The sequence below is a fragment of the Palaemon carinicauda genome, chromosome 26 (assembly GCF_036898095.1).
Source record: "Palaemon carinicauda isolate YSFRI2023 chromosome 26, ASM3689809v2, whole genome shotgun sequence".
Classification (NCBI taxonomy): domain Eukaryota; kingdom Metazoa; phylum Arthropoda; class Malacostraca; order Decapoda; family Palaemonidae; genus Palaemon; species Palaemon carinicauda.
The window spans coordinates 97,224,519-97,239,926 of record NC_090750.1 but is presented as its reverse complement, the minus strand read 5'-3'; the positions used below and the strand labels follow the sequence as shown (position 1 = coordinate 97,239,926).

Below are 15,408 nucleotides of genomic sequence, written 5' to 3'. Positions count from 1 at the left end.
CGCCCAAGGAGGAAGGATCAACCTCCAAGGAGGAAAGGAGACAACCATCTCTGCTCCGCCTCTAACTGAAGGAGTCTGAAGAGAACGTCCTTACAAGGGGGGCCATCAACGCCCAGTGATGGCCAAAAAGACAACAAATCAGACAGAGAGCAGGTGCTCCCTGGGGGGAAGGACCAGGACCGACTCACTAAGGTAGTCAATACCATCCCTTGACCCACAAGTTTTACCTGGAGTAACCAGGGCTGCGCTGCTACTCAGCCGTTCCTCAGAGGATGGAGAGGGGGCTGCTTTGGGAACAGATTGGAGGTAGAAGAAGAAGAATGCGGTTTCTTCGACTTCAAGGAGGACACCGAAGGCGAAAAATCACACTTGGACTTCTTCTTCAGTCGCCCGAAACCTCTCCCACTGGGAGGTAGACCACTCCTTTCACTCTACACAAGTGTCCTCCCGAGAACACCGGCAGCCACGGCAAGCCAGACACAGCATGTGCGGGTCCGTCTCCACAGCGGACATGAAGGTACTGCATGAGTGGGCTGGGACCAGGACAAGTACGCATGGGACTGCAAGCAGCAACATGCACACAACTGAAAACAGAAAGAAAATTATTACCGGTAAGTCTAAATATGCAGGAGAGCAGCAGTATGACCGGTCTCCACCAAACCAGAAAGCAAATTAGTTGCTCAGCCCAGGTGTATGAATGAGCAGGGTAGCTAACTACTCCCACCCCCACCCGCTAACTAGCGGCTGGGTTGCTTATCTCTCGCTAAAATTATCATGGCTCGTCTTTCCGCTTAGCCGAAAGTGTACTCCTAATAAATAGAGTAAGGTTTGTATTTGTGTTGGAACAATGAATGATTAGGCACCTACAGAAAAAAATATTACAAGTTGAATGCCACTGAGGCAGCTACAGTATCATTTTTAACAAAATATGGTTAAGACTGTGAATGGAAAGTAACTCTGCCACTCAATAACTTACTACCAAAGTTTTAACAATAATTTCACATTTTAAGGCAGAACTTCTTTACATAAAAGTCTTAGGTTTGTTGTCTCATATGAGCATCTCACCATTAAGTCCATTACATACCCCAATCTGTGTCTGAAGTTCGTGCAAATGATCTGTCTCGAAGAATACCAGCATTGTTAACTACAATGTCAACACGGCCAAAATTGTCCAATGCTGTCTGGACAACTTTATCCCCATCTTCAACAGAGTCATAGTTTGCAACAGCAACACCACCTGAGATAATTGGAAATACAAATGAGAAAATGGCATTATATTTCAATTAAAGCAAGTCTTCTTCATAAACAAGGTAGGCAATCAAAAAGTGTGTTCTTAACAAGGAAATTTTTAAAGTCCTTTATATTCAACTTGGGCATCCCACTTAAAACCATTAACCCACTACTCTTCATTGTAGCCTACATATGCATTACACTGGATCCCTCTCTCTGGTTACAGCTCATTTTTCCTTTGCCTACACTGGATAGTCTGGCCTGTTCTTTCCGCATTCTCCTCTGTCATCCTACATTTGACAACACTGCCAATTACCAAACAATTCTTCCTCTTCAAAGTGGCTACTTTCCTCTTGGTAAGGGTAGAAGAGACTCTTTAGCTTTGGTAAGCAGCTCTTCTAAGAGAAGGACACTTCAAAATCAAACCATTGTTCTCTAGTTTTAAGTAGTGCCATAGCCTCTGTACCATGGTCTTCCACTGTCTTGGGGTAGAGTTCTCCTGCTTCAGGGTACACTCAGGCACACTATTCTATCTTATTTCTCTTCCTGTTATTTTTTGGACGTTTTTATAATTTATATATGAAAGATCTATCTTAATATTGTTACTGTTCTTAAATGGCTTATTCCAATTGTACATTACTTCTCTTGTATCTTATTTTCTTATTTTCTTCCCTACTGAGCTATTTTTCCTTGTTGAAACCCTTGGCCTTATAACATCCTGCTTTTCATACTAGGGTGGCAGCTTAGCTCATAATAATAACAATAATAATAATAATAATAATAATAATAATAAGTCTCAAGAGTTCCTAATAAAATATTGTTTAAATACTTTATAAAAAAAGCTAATTCATTTGTGTTATATTTTACACTTCATATTTTCAAAAAAATTCATTTATTGAACACTAAGATTCTTATCTTTGAAAGTTCTTACCTATGGGACCTACTGCATCTTTACAATAATAAGTCTTCACATCACAGAGCAGTATAAATAATTAAATGCAGATTAAATACACTTGAATGAAACTGAATACTGAACTGTGTATACTAAGAAATAAAGCACAGTACTGTAGATTAGGTCCATTGTAAATTGTATAGATAATAATATTGTTAAATGTTGTAGACCATATTTTCGACAAAACAAGTCAACTTTGGTATAAATCATTAACCAGTAACAATTTCTAGCATATTTTGACATACTGTCATTCCTTGCAAACATTGAGGGATGTGCACGATCTCCTTCATGCTTGGTAGTCTGGATTTTTTTGTTGGGCTTCTACCAAGATATAATCCAATACCAGGTGAATGGCAGCCAATGTGTTTCTTGACATGCATCGGCATCAGGATTCATTTTTCCGGGGACGTGCTGAAGGGTACAATTGTATTCAGCCACGGCGGAGAGATGTCTGCAATGACGGGCAGGCCAGGCGTTGAACTGTTGAGTGAAGGCATGCACCAGAGTCATGTGGTCCGTGCGAATGACGAAGGGCATACCTTCCAAGAAGTGCTGAAAGTGATGGAGAAGCAAGTGCACTACCAGCAATTCGAGGTCGAAGATAGAGTAGCCGGATTCTGCCTTCTACAGTTTTCTACTGAAGAAGACCATTGGCCGGGGCAAGCCATTGACCACCTGCTCGAGGACTGCCCCAATAGACGTGTCACTGGCATTGGTGGAAAGGAGAGGTGCATGTGGCACGGGAAAAGTGAGAGCAGCAACGGTTGATAGGGGATTCTTTGCATTGGAAAAGGCCACTTTCTGAAGGGGACCACACCTCAGGTCTTTTGGCCTGCCCTTGAGGGAGGCGTAGAGGGGGGCAAGAGTGGCCACAATGGCTGGCAGGAAATGGTAATAGGTAGCCAAGTAGCAAGGGGTTGCGGGTGGTACACCAACTACCCAGCTCACACACACAATGCCTAAAACAACCCACTTTGCAATTGCAAGTCGGACTTCCTCAGGGTTAAGTGATGGCCGCCCAGTATGTGTAAAGAGCTTCAGGTTTGTATGGTTATAAAAATAAAAAAAAAATTTATATTTGTCACTTGTTCTGACAAAAAAACAAAACAAAAAGGGGACTACTCTCTACGTTCCTCCAGCCTAACCAGGGACTCAGCCGAGTTCAGCTGGTACTGCTAGGGTGCCACAGCCCAACCTCCCACAATTCCACCACAGATGAAGCTTCATAATGCTGAATCCCCCACTGCTACCACCTCCGCGGTCAACTAAGGCACCGGAGGAAGCAGCAGGGCCTACCGGAACAGCGTCACAATCGCTCGCCATTCATTCCTATTTCTAGCACGCTCTCTTGCCTCTCTCACATCTATCCTCCTATCACCTAGAGCTTTCTTCACACCATCCATCCACCCAAACCTTGGCCTTCCTCTTGTACTTCTCCCATCAACTCTTGCATTCATTACCTTCTTTAGCAGACAGCCATTTTCCATTCTCTCAACATGGCCAAACCACCTCAACACATTCATATCCACTCTAGCCGCTAACTCATTTCTTACACCCGTTCTCACCCTCACCACTTCGTTCCTAACCCTATCTACTCGAGATACACCAGCCATACTCCTTAGACACTTCATCTCAAACACATTCAATTTCTGTCTCTCCATCACTTTCATTCCCCACAACTCCGATCCATACATCACAGTTGGTACAATCACTTTCTCATATAGAACTCTCTTTACATTCATGCCCAACCCTCTATTTTTTACTACTCCCTTAACTGCCCCCAACACTTTGCATCCTTCATTCACTCTCTGACGTACATCTGCTTCCACTCCACCATTTGCTGCAACAACAGACCCCAAGTACTTGAACTGATCCACCTCCTCAAGTAACTCTCCATTCAACATGACATTCAACCTTGCACCACCTTCCCTTCTCGTACATCTCATAACCTTACCCTTACCCACATTAACTCTCAACTTCCTTCTTTCACACACCTTTCCAAATTCTGTCACTAGTCGGTCAAGCTTCTCTTCTGTGTCTGCTACCAGTACAGTATCATCCGCAAACAACAACTGATTTACCTCCCATTCATGATCATTTTCGTCTACCAGTTTTAATCCTCGTCCAAGCACTCGAGCATTCACCTCTCTCACCACTCCATCAACATACAAGTTAAACAACCACGGCGACATCACACATCCCTGTCTCAGCCCCACTCTCACCGGAAACCAATCGCTCACTTCATTTCCTATTCTAACACATGCTTTACTACCTTTGTAGAAACTTTTCACTGCTTGCAACAACCTTCCACCAACTCCATATAACCTCATCACATTCCACATTGCTTCCCTATCAACTCTATCATATGCTTTCTCCAGATCCATAAACGCAAAATACACCACCTTACCTTTTGCTAAATATTTCTCGCATATCTGCCTAACTGTAAAAATCTGATTCATACAACCCCTACCTCTTCTAAAACCACCCTGTACTTCCAAGATTGCATTCTCTGTTTTATCCTTAATCCTATTCATCATTACTCTACCATACACTTTTCCAACTACACTCAACAAACTAATACCTCTTGAATTACAACACTCATGCACATCTCCCTTACCCTTATATAGTGGTACAATACACGCACAAACCCAATCTACTGGTACCATTGACAACAAAAAACACATATTAAACAATCTCACCAACCATTCAAGTACAGTCACACCCCCCTTCCTTCAACATCTCAGCTTTCACACCATCCATACCAGATGCTTTTCCTACTCTTGTTTCATCTAGTGCTCTCCTCACTTCCTCTATTGTAATCTCTCTCTCATTCTCATCTCCCATCACTGGCACCTCAACACCTGGAACAGCAATTATATCTGCCTCCCTATTATCCTCAACATTCAGCAAACTTTCAAAATATTCCGCCCACCTTTTCCTTGCCTCCTCTCCTTTTAACAACCTTCCATTTCCATGTTTCACTGTCTCTTCAATTCTTGCGCCAGCCTTCCTTACTCTCTTCACTTCTTTCCAAAACTTCTTATTCTCTTCATATGACTGACCCAGTCCCTGATCCCACCTCAGGTCAGCTGCCCTCTTTGCCTCACGTACCTTGCGCTTCACTTCCACCTTTTTCTCTCTATATTTTTCATACTTCTCTATACTATTACTCTGTTTTGTTTCTTTGTTGATGTCGGCTACCCCCCAAAATTGGGGGAAGTGCCTTGGTATATGGATGGACTTGTTCTGACACCAAATACAAACCTTTCAGGTCTTTACTATGGAGACTCACATTTAGGTGGGTGCAAGTCTAAGACTAACTGGCTGGTCCCTGACCGGGGGCGCGACTTCTGCTTCACATGAGCTGTGGAAGAGCGCACCCTATCACCTCGCTAACTCCCAATGAGAAACAACGGCAAAAGCAATTGTGCAACGGTGTGAAACTAAGCATTGTGACTTGGCTAGGTAAGACTTCACCTAGAGCTACGTTCCTCTTACCTGGACTTTACCAGACTCCTACCTCGCTGGGAGATCGGGGACATAACAAGTATACAGTACAAACTTATATTAGGTTACACAAAAACGATGATATCTACCTGCAGTCAGAGGAAGTCAGCTCGCAGAATTCCTCGGCTTGCTCAAGCCCTAAGGGAGGGGAGAATGAAAGACAAAAAGGCCAGTCACAGGTTATGTCCTGCAGGTAGTGGGCAGTGAACGTAGTTTGAAGTTTCCATATGCCTGCCTGTAAGATCTACGTCACATTGAAGTTTTTTTTTTAATGCCAGGGACGTACTAACGCCCGATATCATGAGCTCTAGGCTAGTTCCATCACCTTCCTGATTCACGAGGAGATTGAGTTCTGTGTAACTCTTATCTTGACTCTGCTTGTACTGACAAACTATATATTGATCTGTGATCAAGCTCAAACAGTTCGTTCTAGGCATTTCCTCAACGCCCTAACAGGCCCTAATAACAGTTGATTTGGGTCATTTGTTACAGTATGAAGACACTTAACCCAGAATAGCCTAAATCTAGGATCCACTACAGCTGGATTTTGAGTCTTATCAATAAACTCTGGGACGAAGTTGGGAGTCACTTATCCCCATCCTCTTGAAAGGGAGATGTCATATGACAGAATGTGTAGCTCACTGAGTCTCATCGCAGAGGCCAAGGCTATAAGAAAAACCATCTTTCGAGTCAGGTCACAATCTGAGGACCAACTAAGGCAGACTGTAGTACTCTTACTACATTCCACGGAGGTGGTCTGACTTCTGACTGAGAGCATGTTAGCTTGAAATTAGGTATGCAGAGAGATAATTCCATTGAGGGGGAAATGTCAACTTTCTTTAGCTTAAATGCGAGACTTAAGACTTAGCGATAACCTTTCACCACTGATACAGAACAGAGTTTTTACTCCCTGATGTATAAGAAAAATAGTGGCACTGAGAGGAGTGATACCCCTTCCACGACAGCGGTAGATAACTTTCGGAAATTTCTAACCATCTTTCTCGTAACTGGTTGCGAAAAGCCTCGTACTGCGGTGGATTTGCTGAATAACTTACAAGCGTGAAGATGTAGTAAAGCTAATGCTCTGTGAAAAATCTGAACGTGTGGTTGTTTGTTGAGTATATCATATAGTGGAGGGAGCTCTCTTGGTGTCTCTGAACAGATGTAGAAGGTCCGGAACCTTTCTGCATGTTGAAACAAACATCGAAGTTATTAGTGTCATAGATAGATCGTGCGATGTCCATACTTTGTTCAGAAGGCATCTTGCCAGAATGCCTGGGGATCTGGTATTGGCGAGCAATACACCAGAATTTTCTGGCCGAGATGTCGTGAATAGGTCTATCGTCGGTGAACACCACAAAGTCAAGACTTTGTTGAGTATCTGTTCATTCAAAGACCCCTTGCACCAACTGCTCAGTTTGTCCAGCACGATGTTTCTCTTGCCCGGAATGAAGCGGGCTGGGAGGATTACCGAGTTGTCTTCTGTTCATCTGATCATCTCTACAGGAAGAAGGCAGAGGGGTTTTGAAAAAGTACCTCCTTCCTTGTTTATGTAAGTCATCACCATGATTTTGGCACTCGTCAACAACACAGCGTGTTCTGAAAGGAGCCGTTGGAAGTTCTTGAGCTAAAAGCGCTGCTCTCATTTCTTGTGCGCCCAAGTTGACACTAGGGAAAACACTCAAGTGAAAACTTGCGGTGCTGTGGGCAGGTTGAAGCCCAGCACCTTGAACTGGCATAATTTATTGTTTAGGGAGAACCTTAGGTACTCCCTTGAGGATGGATGACTGGGGATCTGGAAGTTCGCATCTTTAAGATCCAGTGTGATCATGAAGTCGTTCGGTCTGACGCCTATCTGACTGTCTGGGCCTTCTCCATCTTGAACGGGGTTTGTTGAACAAACTTGTTCAGAGCTGAGAGATCTATGACCAGTTTCCAGCCTCCAGACACCTTTCCTACAAGAAAGAGTTGACTGTAAAAACCTGAAGACCCATCTCAGACCTCTTAGTGAGCGTTCTTCTCCAGCATGGTCTGGACTTTGCCATAGAGGGCCAGTTTCTTCGCGGATCCCCTTGCGTAGAAGGATATTCACCCTTCACTAGGAAGGGGACCCTCACAGGAGAGACAAGAGATGATGAAGGAAAGTTTTCCCTCGGAAGGGAGAAACAGAGCCCAACATCTGGGGAGGAAAATTCTCCCTCAGAAGGGAAAGAAATCCAACTCCTAAAGGCGAACCTCCAGGCAGCGCTCTTTGCTTCCCATCAACAAGCCTTATTCAAGTGGAAGGTCTGCATCGAGCGATACCACAGAAAACGTAGCCGGAGCTAGTTCCCTGAGGTTAGCATGATGATCAGGAGCTGCTGCAGGTGCAGGAGAACAGGAAAGTGATGGTACAGTGACAGCAGATTCCCTCGGGACAAAAGGCTTTACTTTTCTACGTTGGCTTTCATAGCTAAACGAACAATAACGGCAGTACTAACTGAGGAAAACACTCCTTGGGAGGAGCACCTATTCTGCAGACGGGATAGGTGTCCACCAAGAGAACGGGCACAAATTAAGGAGTGCGCACTCCTCTCCCCGGCCGACATCGACAGGAAAAGGAGAGCGACAGCATAAAACTGTAACAAAACAAGAATTACAATTAATTAATTCAGCTGAGAAAAATAACTACTGTACTCGAGAGAACCACGACCATCTGGCGGGAAGGAGGGGAACCCCACTGAGATGAAGCTGAAATTTAAATTACAGCAGTTATAATTTTACTTAATTAATGAAGAAAACCCTTCAGAAGCACAACCTAACCCGCGAATGAGAGTATACAGCCGGCCACCCAAGAGTGAGTAGCTGCACTCCCTTCCCCCAGCAGATTCTTCTAAGACACGTAGGGGGGCAGGCGGCGATAACAGCTCAACGGAGGAGTATCCCAATGATGATGACTTCCCTGAAGCGGCGACTACTGCACGGAAGGTAATTCGCCAACGGGAAGACCGATGACCAAGGAAGAAAGGTCGGAAGGGAAGGTTCCCATCCTTGAGAATCTGCCGTACTATGCTGTCACACACAGCACAACATTGAAAAGAAACCTGCAAATATATATATACATAATAACATTAAGTATGTTTTCATATATAAAAGTTAATACAGTGAACTCTCGTTTATCGCGGTAGATAGGTTCCAGACGCTGGCGCGATAGGTGAAAATCTGCGAAGTAGTGACATCATATTTACCTATTTATTTAACATGTATATTCGGACTTTTAAAACCTTCCCTTGTACGTAGTACTGTTAACAAACCACCCTTTAATGTACAGAACACTTAATGCATGTACTACAGCACCCTAAACTAAAACAGGCACAAATATTAAAGGCGATTTTATATCATGCGTTTCCTAAACACCTAAAAAGCACGATAAAAAATGGCAACCAATGTTTTGTTTACGTTCATCTCTGATCATAATGAAGAAACAAACTCATTTAGTGTACACATATATGTATAGGTTAGTTTTTGCATCGATTATATTGATTATACAGTACTGTATGTTGATTTTTTTATTACCAATGTTTTAGTTTACGTATTTTTCTTAGGACTTCCAAATGAAATCTTTTTCTTTATGACGCCGCCTGAAACGACGGCGTGTACGCTCAGTAAACAACCACGCTCAGAACAAACAAGGCATTTAACGCGCATGATGATAGTGATAAATAATGATACAGTACATACAGTATTTACAGTAAAAGCATTTACAAAATATGTTACCTTACAAATATAAATTATACAGTACTTGTACGTAGCAAAGCAGGAAAACAATTTGAGAGAGAGAGAGAGAGAGAGAGAGAGAGAGAGAGAGAGAGAGAGAGAGAGAGAGAGAGAGAGAGAGAGAGATTGTTTTACGTACGTAAATGTAAATTTTAAACAAAAAAAATATGATAGGTTACAACATGTAGACTTTTAAAACCTTCCCTTTAACTTAATGCATACAGTACGTACATTACTAAACTATAAAACAGGTTAAAGTAAAAAATAAAGATTGTTACTGTACTCACCACGAAAGAAGTTGAAGAAAAACTTGAATGGTGATGGCGATGAATTTGCTGCACAGTAGAAATGATGATGATGAAGCTGATGATGTGTTCTACTGTGCAGTCAAGGATAGTATTTTACATCTCTTCAGACGGAGGTGTCTTTTCCTGGGACACCTCTTCAACTTCTTCCTGGGAAACTTCTTCAATTTCTTCCGAAGGCGTACTAGCAGGAGGAACTGGCTCTTTTTTGCGAGGCTGGAAGAACATTGTGATCGGAAGTTGTTGCCGCTGCTTCTTTTTTCGATCCAAGAGCATCCTGTAGGGAGTCATGATGTCATCGACCTTATTTGAGAATTGCATCGAGCGAACCATATCCTCGTCCCACTCTTGTAACATTTCTTTCGCCTCCTTGATATGGTTGCAGAACTTGGCAAGCCGTTCTAATGTTAAGCCCGTTTCTTCGACATTTTCTTGGGTCTCTTCCTGGGTACCCTCACTCTCTTCCTCACTTGCCGATTTCGTCAGGTCTTCGAGGTCTGCGTCAGTTAGGGGCTGGGAATGGCAGTCCAACAACTCGTCGACGTCTTCAGTCGTCATGTCGCCAAACCCGTCACCTCCAATTATGGCAGCCAACTGCACAGATTTCCGTATTGCAGAGTGTTGGATTTCCGACGGAGTAAATCCCTTGTCGTCGTAAACAATATCGGGCCACAGCTTCTTCCAGCTCGCATTCACGGTTGCAGGTTTCATCTCTTGAAGTGCCTTTTGAATATTCTGCAGGCACGTGGCTATGATGTACTGCCGCCAGTACGCCTTCAAGTTGAAATCTTCATCCTCGTCATCTTGGGCAGCATCCACACACGCAACGAGGTCCGCCAAGGTATTCTTCGTGTAGAGGGCCTTGAACGCCCTGATAACCCCCTGGTCCATCGGTTGAATTAATGACGTGGTGTTGAGTGGCAGGAACTCAACCTGAACGCCCTCACGCGACAGGTCAGTTGCGTGTCCACCAGCGTTATCCATAAGGAGAAGGATCTTGAATGGCAAGCCCTTCTCTAAGAGATATTCATGGACTTGCAGGATGAAACACTGGTGGAACCAGTTGGAGGTCAGCATCTTCGTAATCCATGCTTTTTGATTATGCATCCAGTACACGGGAAGGAGATTCTTATTTTTATTTTTCAAAGCGCGAGGATTTTTCGACTTATAAATAAGCCCCGGCTTTAACAAAAATCCAGCAGCATTGCCACACATCACGAGGGTAACGCGATCCTTGAATGCCTTAAAGCCAGAGGCTTTGGCTTCCTCTTTGAACAGGAAAGTTCGCGACGGCATTCTCTTCCAAAACAAGCCGGTTTCATCCATATTAAACACTTGTTCTGGCTTGTATCCACCTTCAGTGATAATGTTCTTGAAAGTCTGGTTCACGTAAGTTTCAGCAGCGGCAGTGTCAGCGGAAGCAGACTCCCCATGCAGGGAAACGCTTTTCAGGGCGAAGCGTTTCTGAAACTTCGCGAACCATCCTTTGCTTGCGGAAAAAAGTTTCTGAGGCTGGGAATCAGTGGATGTCCCTGGTTGAGGATCATCTGCATCATCATCATCTTCAGCATGGTTGCCGTCGTCGTCTTTAGGTTCCTTTGCAGCAAAATTCTCATATAAGCTCAAAGCCTTTGTTTGGATGGTGTTCGTATCCAACGCTATGTTCTTCTTCCGGCAGTCGGCAATCCACACAGCTAAAGCACCTTCCATGCGTACGATCGTTTTATTACGCGTTGTAACGACTCGCTTCGCTGATCTGCTAAAGGTGATTGCAGCAGTCTTTCTAATGTTCGCCTCGTCCTTTTTGATATAGCGAACGGTGGATTCGTTGATGCCAAAATGGCGGCCGACGGCCGCGTAACTTCTACCATCTTTTAACATGTCGAGAAGCGTAACCTTCTCAGCTATCGTCATCATCCTTCGGTGGCGTTTAGGCTCACTACCAGCCTTACTAGAAGCAGAACGCTTGGGAGGCATTGTACAGTAGGATTTAACAGAAAGTTCAACAAAAAGTTCAACTTAAAACAGTCGCACACAGCACAGATTAAACTTCACAAACTTAAGAACGTCTACTCAGCAATACGCGGAAAGAGAGTGAACGATCCAGCCCCGCGAGAACTTTGATGCTGCGGGTAGAAGATGCGGGCAAAACACCAATCACAGGCTAGATAACAAAACTTGAGTTTTGATTCGTCATCTATCAGCGCTTGAACCAATCACAACCCGTCTTACAGTACTATGATGCGTTGGTTACTCATAGAAGATGCCCCGCGCATAATGAACGTACGTAGATTAAGTACAATACCGTAATAATAATAAATAATGATAATAATACTGTACAGTAATAATAATAATAATAATAATGATAATAATAATAACAATAATAATTTTATTAACAACAACAACAACAATAATAATAATAACAATAATAATAAAAATTTACGTACGCTATTTTACGCCTCTCTCTCTCTCTCTCTCTCTCTCTCTCTCTCTCTCTCTCTCTCTCGTACGCTTACAGTATTCGAAATGTGATTTTTGCAACAAAGAATATTATTGGATGCAGTACTGTACTACGTACGTATACATACAAAAGATTCATGGAAAAGAAGCACATCCATTACAGTACACACCATTCTAATATGGTATGACTGCATCTGATTTGCGTTTCATGTTCGATTTAATTTTACTACGTACTGAATTATCGTATGATCACATTCTCTTTTCGTGTTTTATTTCTTTCTGTGCTGAATTATATATCATATGTAATGCAATGAACAATCAGTAAGAGCAGATATTACTAATTACAGTATTAATGGAATTACAGGTAACAAAATATCGTATTTGGTTGTCTTCAGATTTCGCGGTATTTTCGAATTTTCCGGAAAATCCGCGATATGTATATATATATGGGTTATGGGAAAACCCCGCGAAGTGGTGAATCCGCGATTGTCGAACCGCGAAGTAGCGAGGGTTCACTGTAAGTCAGAGATTAATGGCAGTCCAAAATAGGCGAGGGGGAAGTGGTGACACCCACTCTCCATCCGAGCCAAAGGCAAAGTGAGCTCAATCACAGGTGTGTGAGTGGGATGGGTAGCAAGCTATCCCCCTGATCCCCCGAAAACTAGTGGGATGGGTTAGCTACCCATTCCTTTCAAGGTTTATGAGAAGCATAAAATTGGCACAAACAAGGTATGAATATGACAAATTCGTAGATAATTTGTATTTTTTCCAACTATACAAACGTTAGCTATTTAATAGGGGTCTTACTTTCGGCGTAGCTGAAATGACGAGCCATTAATTTTTAACGAGGGTTAACTACCCACACCGCTAGTTAGCGGGGGATAGAGAGGGTAGCTTGCTACCGCTCCCCCTCACACACCTGTGATTGAGCTCGCCTACGAATTTGTCATTTGTTCCGTAACTGGAATACACACCACGCTATTTAATAGGGGTGACTCACCCATTAGGAAGGGTGGACGTCCCAGCCAATCTGGCTTTTTGGCTTTACCTGGGGGCTCCTTTTCTAAGTGTCAGCTTTTTTAATAGAATCACTATTATCATCTTTGCTTTCTCACACTTCTCTTTTGGAGAAATATCTATCCAAAGAAGCCTGTTTCTGATGCTTCCTCAACATATTTGTAAAATGACTCATACACTTGTCATTAACACTCTCCATAAGACGACCTGTGTGGTTTTTCTGGGTGTTTTTTTTCAATGAAACTCGTAAGGTTTTCATACCAACCGATAGCTTCCCTTATTTCTGCCGATGTGATTTCTTCAGTTTCCCCCCCGTCCTCGCCGCCACTAGAGCTGTGCTCTTCTTGAATGATGGTCAACTGCATTGCCTCCAACTCCTTCAAGTCTTCAGTCTGTGCTCCTCGATAAGGTTATGGACGTCAGCCTCATCGACAACAAGCCCCATGGACCTCCCAATTGAAATTATTTCCTCAACATCACCCTCAGGGGCAGGATCATCAACGGCCTCGTCTTCGGTTAAGGGATCAAAACCTTCAAAGTCTCGTTCTGCCACAACAGCTGGCCACAGTTTCTTCCAAGAGGAGTACAAGGTGCGCCGTGAAACCTCATTCCAAGCTTTGTCGACCATCTTCAGGCATTGAACGATGTCAATATACCCCTTCTAAAATTCACGGAGGGTGAGCAGAGTGCTTTCGGTCACTTCGAAGCATCTTTTGAACAGATGCTTCGTGTAAAGCTTCTTAAAGTTGGCAATCACTTGCTGGTCCATAGGCTGGAGGAGAGGGGTGGTGTTTGGTGGCAGATAGAGAACCTAGATGAAGTAGAAATCAGGATGAATGATGTCCTCGAGGCCAGGAGGGTGAGCAGGGCCATTGTCCAGTACCAGGAGACATTTGAGAGGAAGAGTGTTCTCTTCTAAAAAGTTCTTGACAGCAGGACCGAAGCAGACGTTTATCCACTCAATAAATATGGTCCTCGTGACCCAGGCCTTGGCATTAGACTTCCAAAATACCGAGAGCCCCTCCTTCGTGATATTTTGTGCCTTGAAGGCACTTGGATTCTCTGAGTGGTATACCAGTAGGGGCTTAATTTTTAAGTCCCCACTGGCATTTGCACAAAATGCGAGCATAAGTCTGTCCTTCATCGGTTTATGGCCAGGAAGTTTCTTTTCTTCAGCTGTGATATATGTACGGCGGGGCATTTTCTTCCAGAAAAGGCCAGTTTCATCACAGTTAAACACTTGTTGAGGAATGCAGCCTTCTCTAGAAATTACTTTCTCAAACTTCTAGAGGAATTCTTCTGCTGCTTTCTTGTCAGAACTGGCCGCCTTTCCATGCCTGACAACTGAGTGAATACCAGTCCTCTTCCTAAAATGATCAAACCACCCATGAGAAGCCTTGAACTCTTGGGGAGCTTGCTGCGACGTTCCTTCGTCTCCGCCGTCTCTCTGGGCTTCCACGAGATCGGCATAGATGGCACTCGCCTTGTGCGAAATTACAGATTGCATGAGTGTATCACCAGCGATTTCCTTCTCTTTAATCCATAGAAGAAGGAGTCTCTCCATCTCGTCGTTGATTGAGGTCCTTCCACTGGCAAGGACAGTCATGCCTTTAGAAGACTTACTTGCTTTAATGGCTTCCTTGTTCTTGATAATTGTATCAATCGTAGACTGGTTACGGCCATACATACTAGCGAGGGTAACGATGCGCATGCCTTCTTCGTATTTCTTTATTATCTCCAGCTTCGTTTCCATAGTAATCATCTTCTTACTTCTCCCTTTAAAATCAATAGCAATCTTGGGAAACATGGCTAACGAATTCTGAGTACCAAAGACGCGGTCGACCGTGCCTTTGCCCTCTCGAGGGGGTATCTCTGGGTCGGAAGACCCATTGAAAGCCCTCATTAGAGTCAGAACCTGACAAAATGCATGCTCTGACTCTTGCTGGTCTCCTCCTGGTGTACGACTTGGGGTGAGTCGTGGATATTCCCTGAGTGGCTGGCTGTCTCCATTCTAGCCCTAGTGGAGGACTTTGGCAGTGTTTTGGAGTCTTTGGACTCCTTACGAGGAAGGAGGTAAGACTCCAACATCGATGACCTGTGTGGCATGTCCCTCCTAGTCTCAGATTGCGGGGAACTCTCGGCGTGAAGAAAGGTTTCCTCCATTGGTGCGATGGAAGAGAG

General features: G+C 43.7%; 1 protein-coding gene across 1 annotated transcript in view; it reads right to left on the bottom strand.

Moving 5' to 3' along the window:
• The window catches only part of LOC137620080 (peroxisomal multifunctional enzyme type 2-like), a 170,436-nt gene that overhangs the window by 136,694 nt on the left and 18,334 nt on the right, over positions 1 to 15,408 (bottom strand). Inside the window, exon 3 of the mRNA XM_068350355.1 lies at positions 1,085 to 1,237. Within this exon, the coding sequence (XP_068206456.1) occupies positions 1,085 to 1,237 (153 nt within the window). The remainder of the gene's footprint in view (positions 1 to 1,084; positions 1,238 to 15,408) is intronic.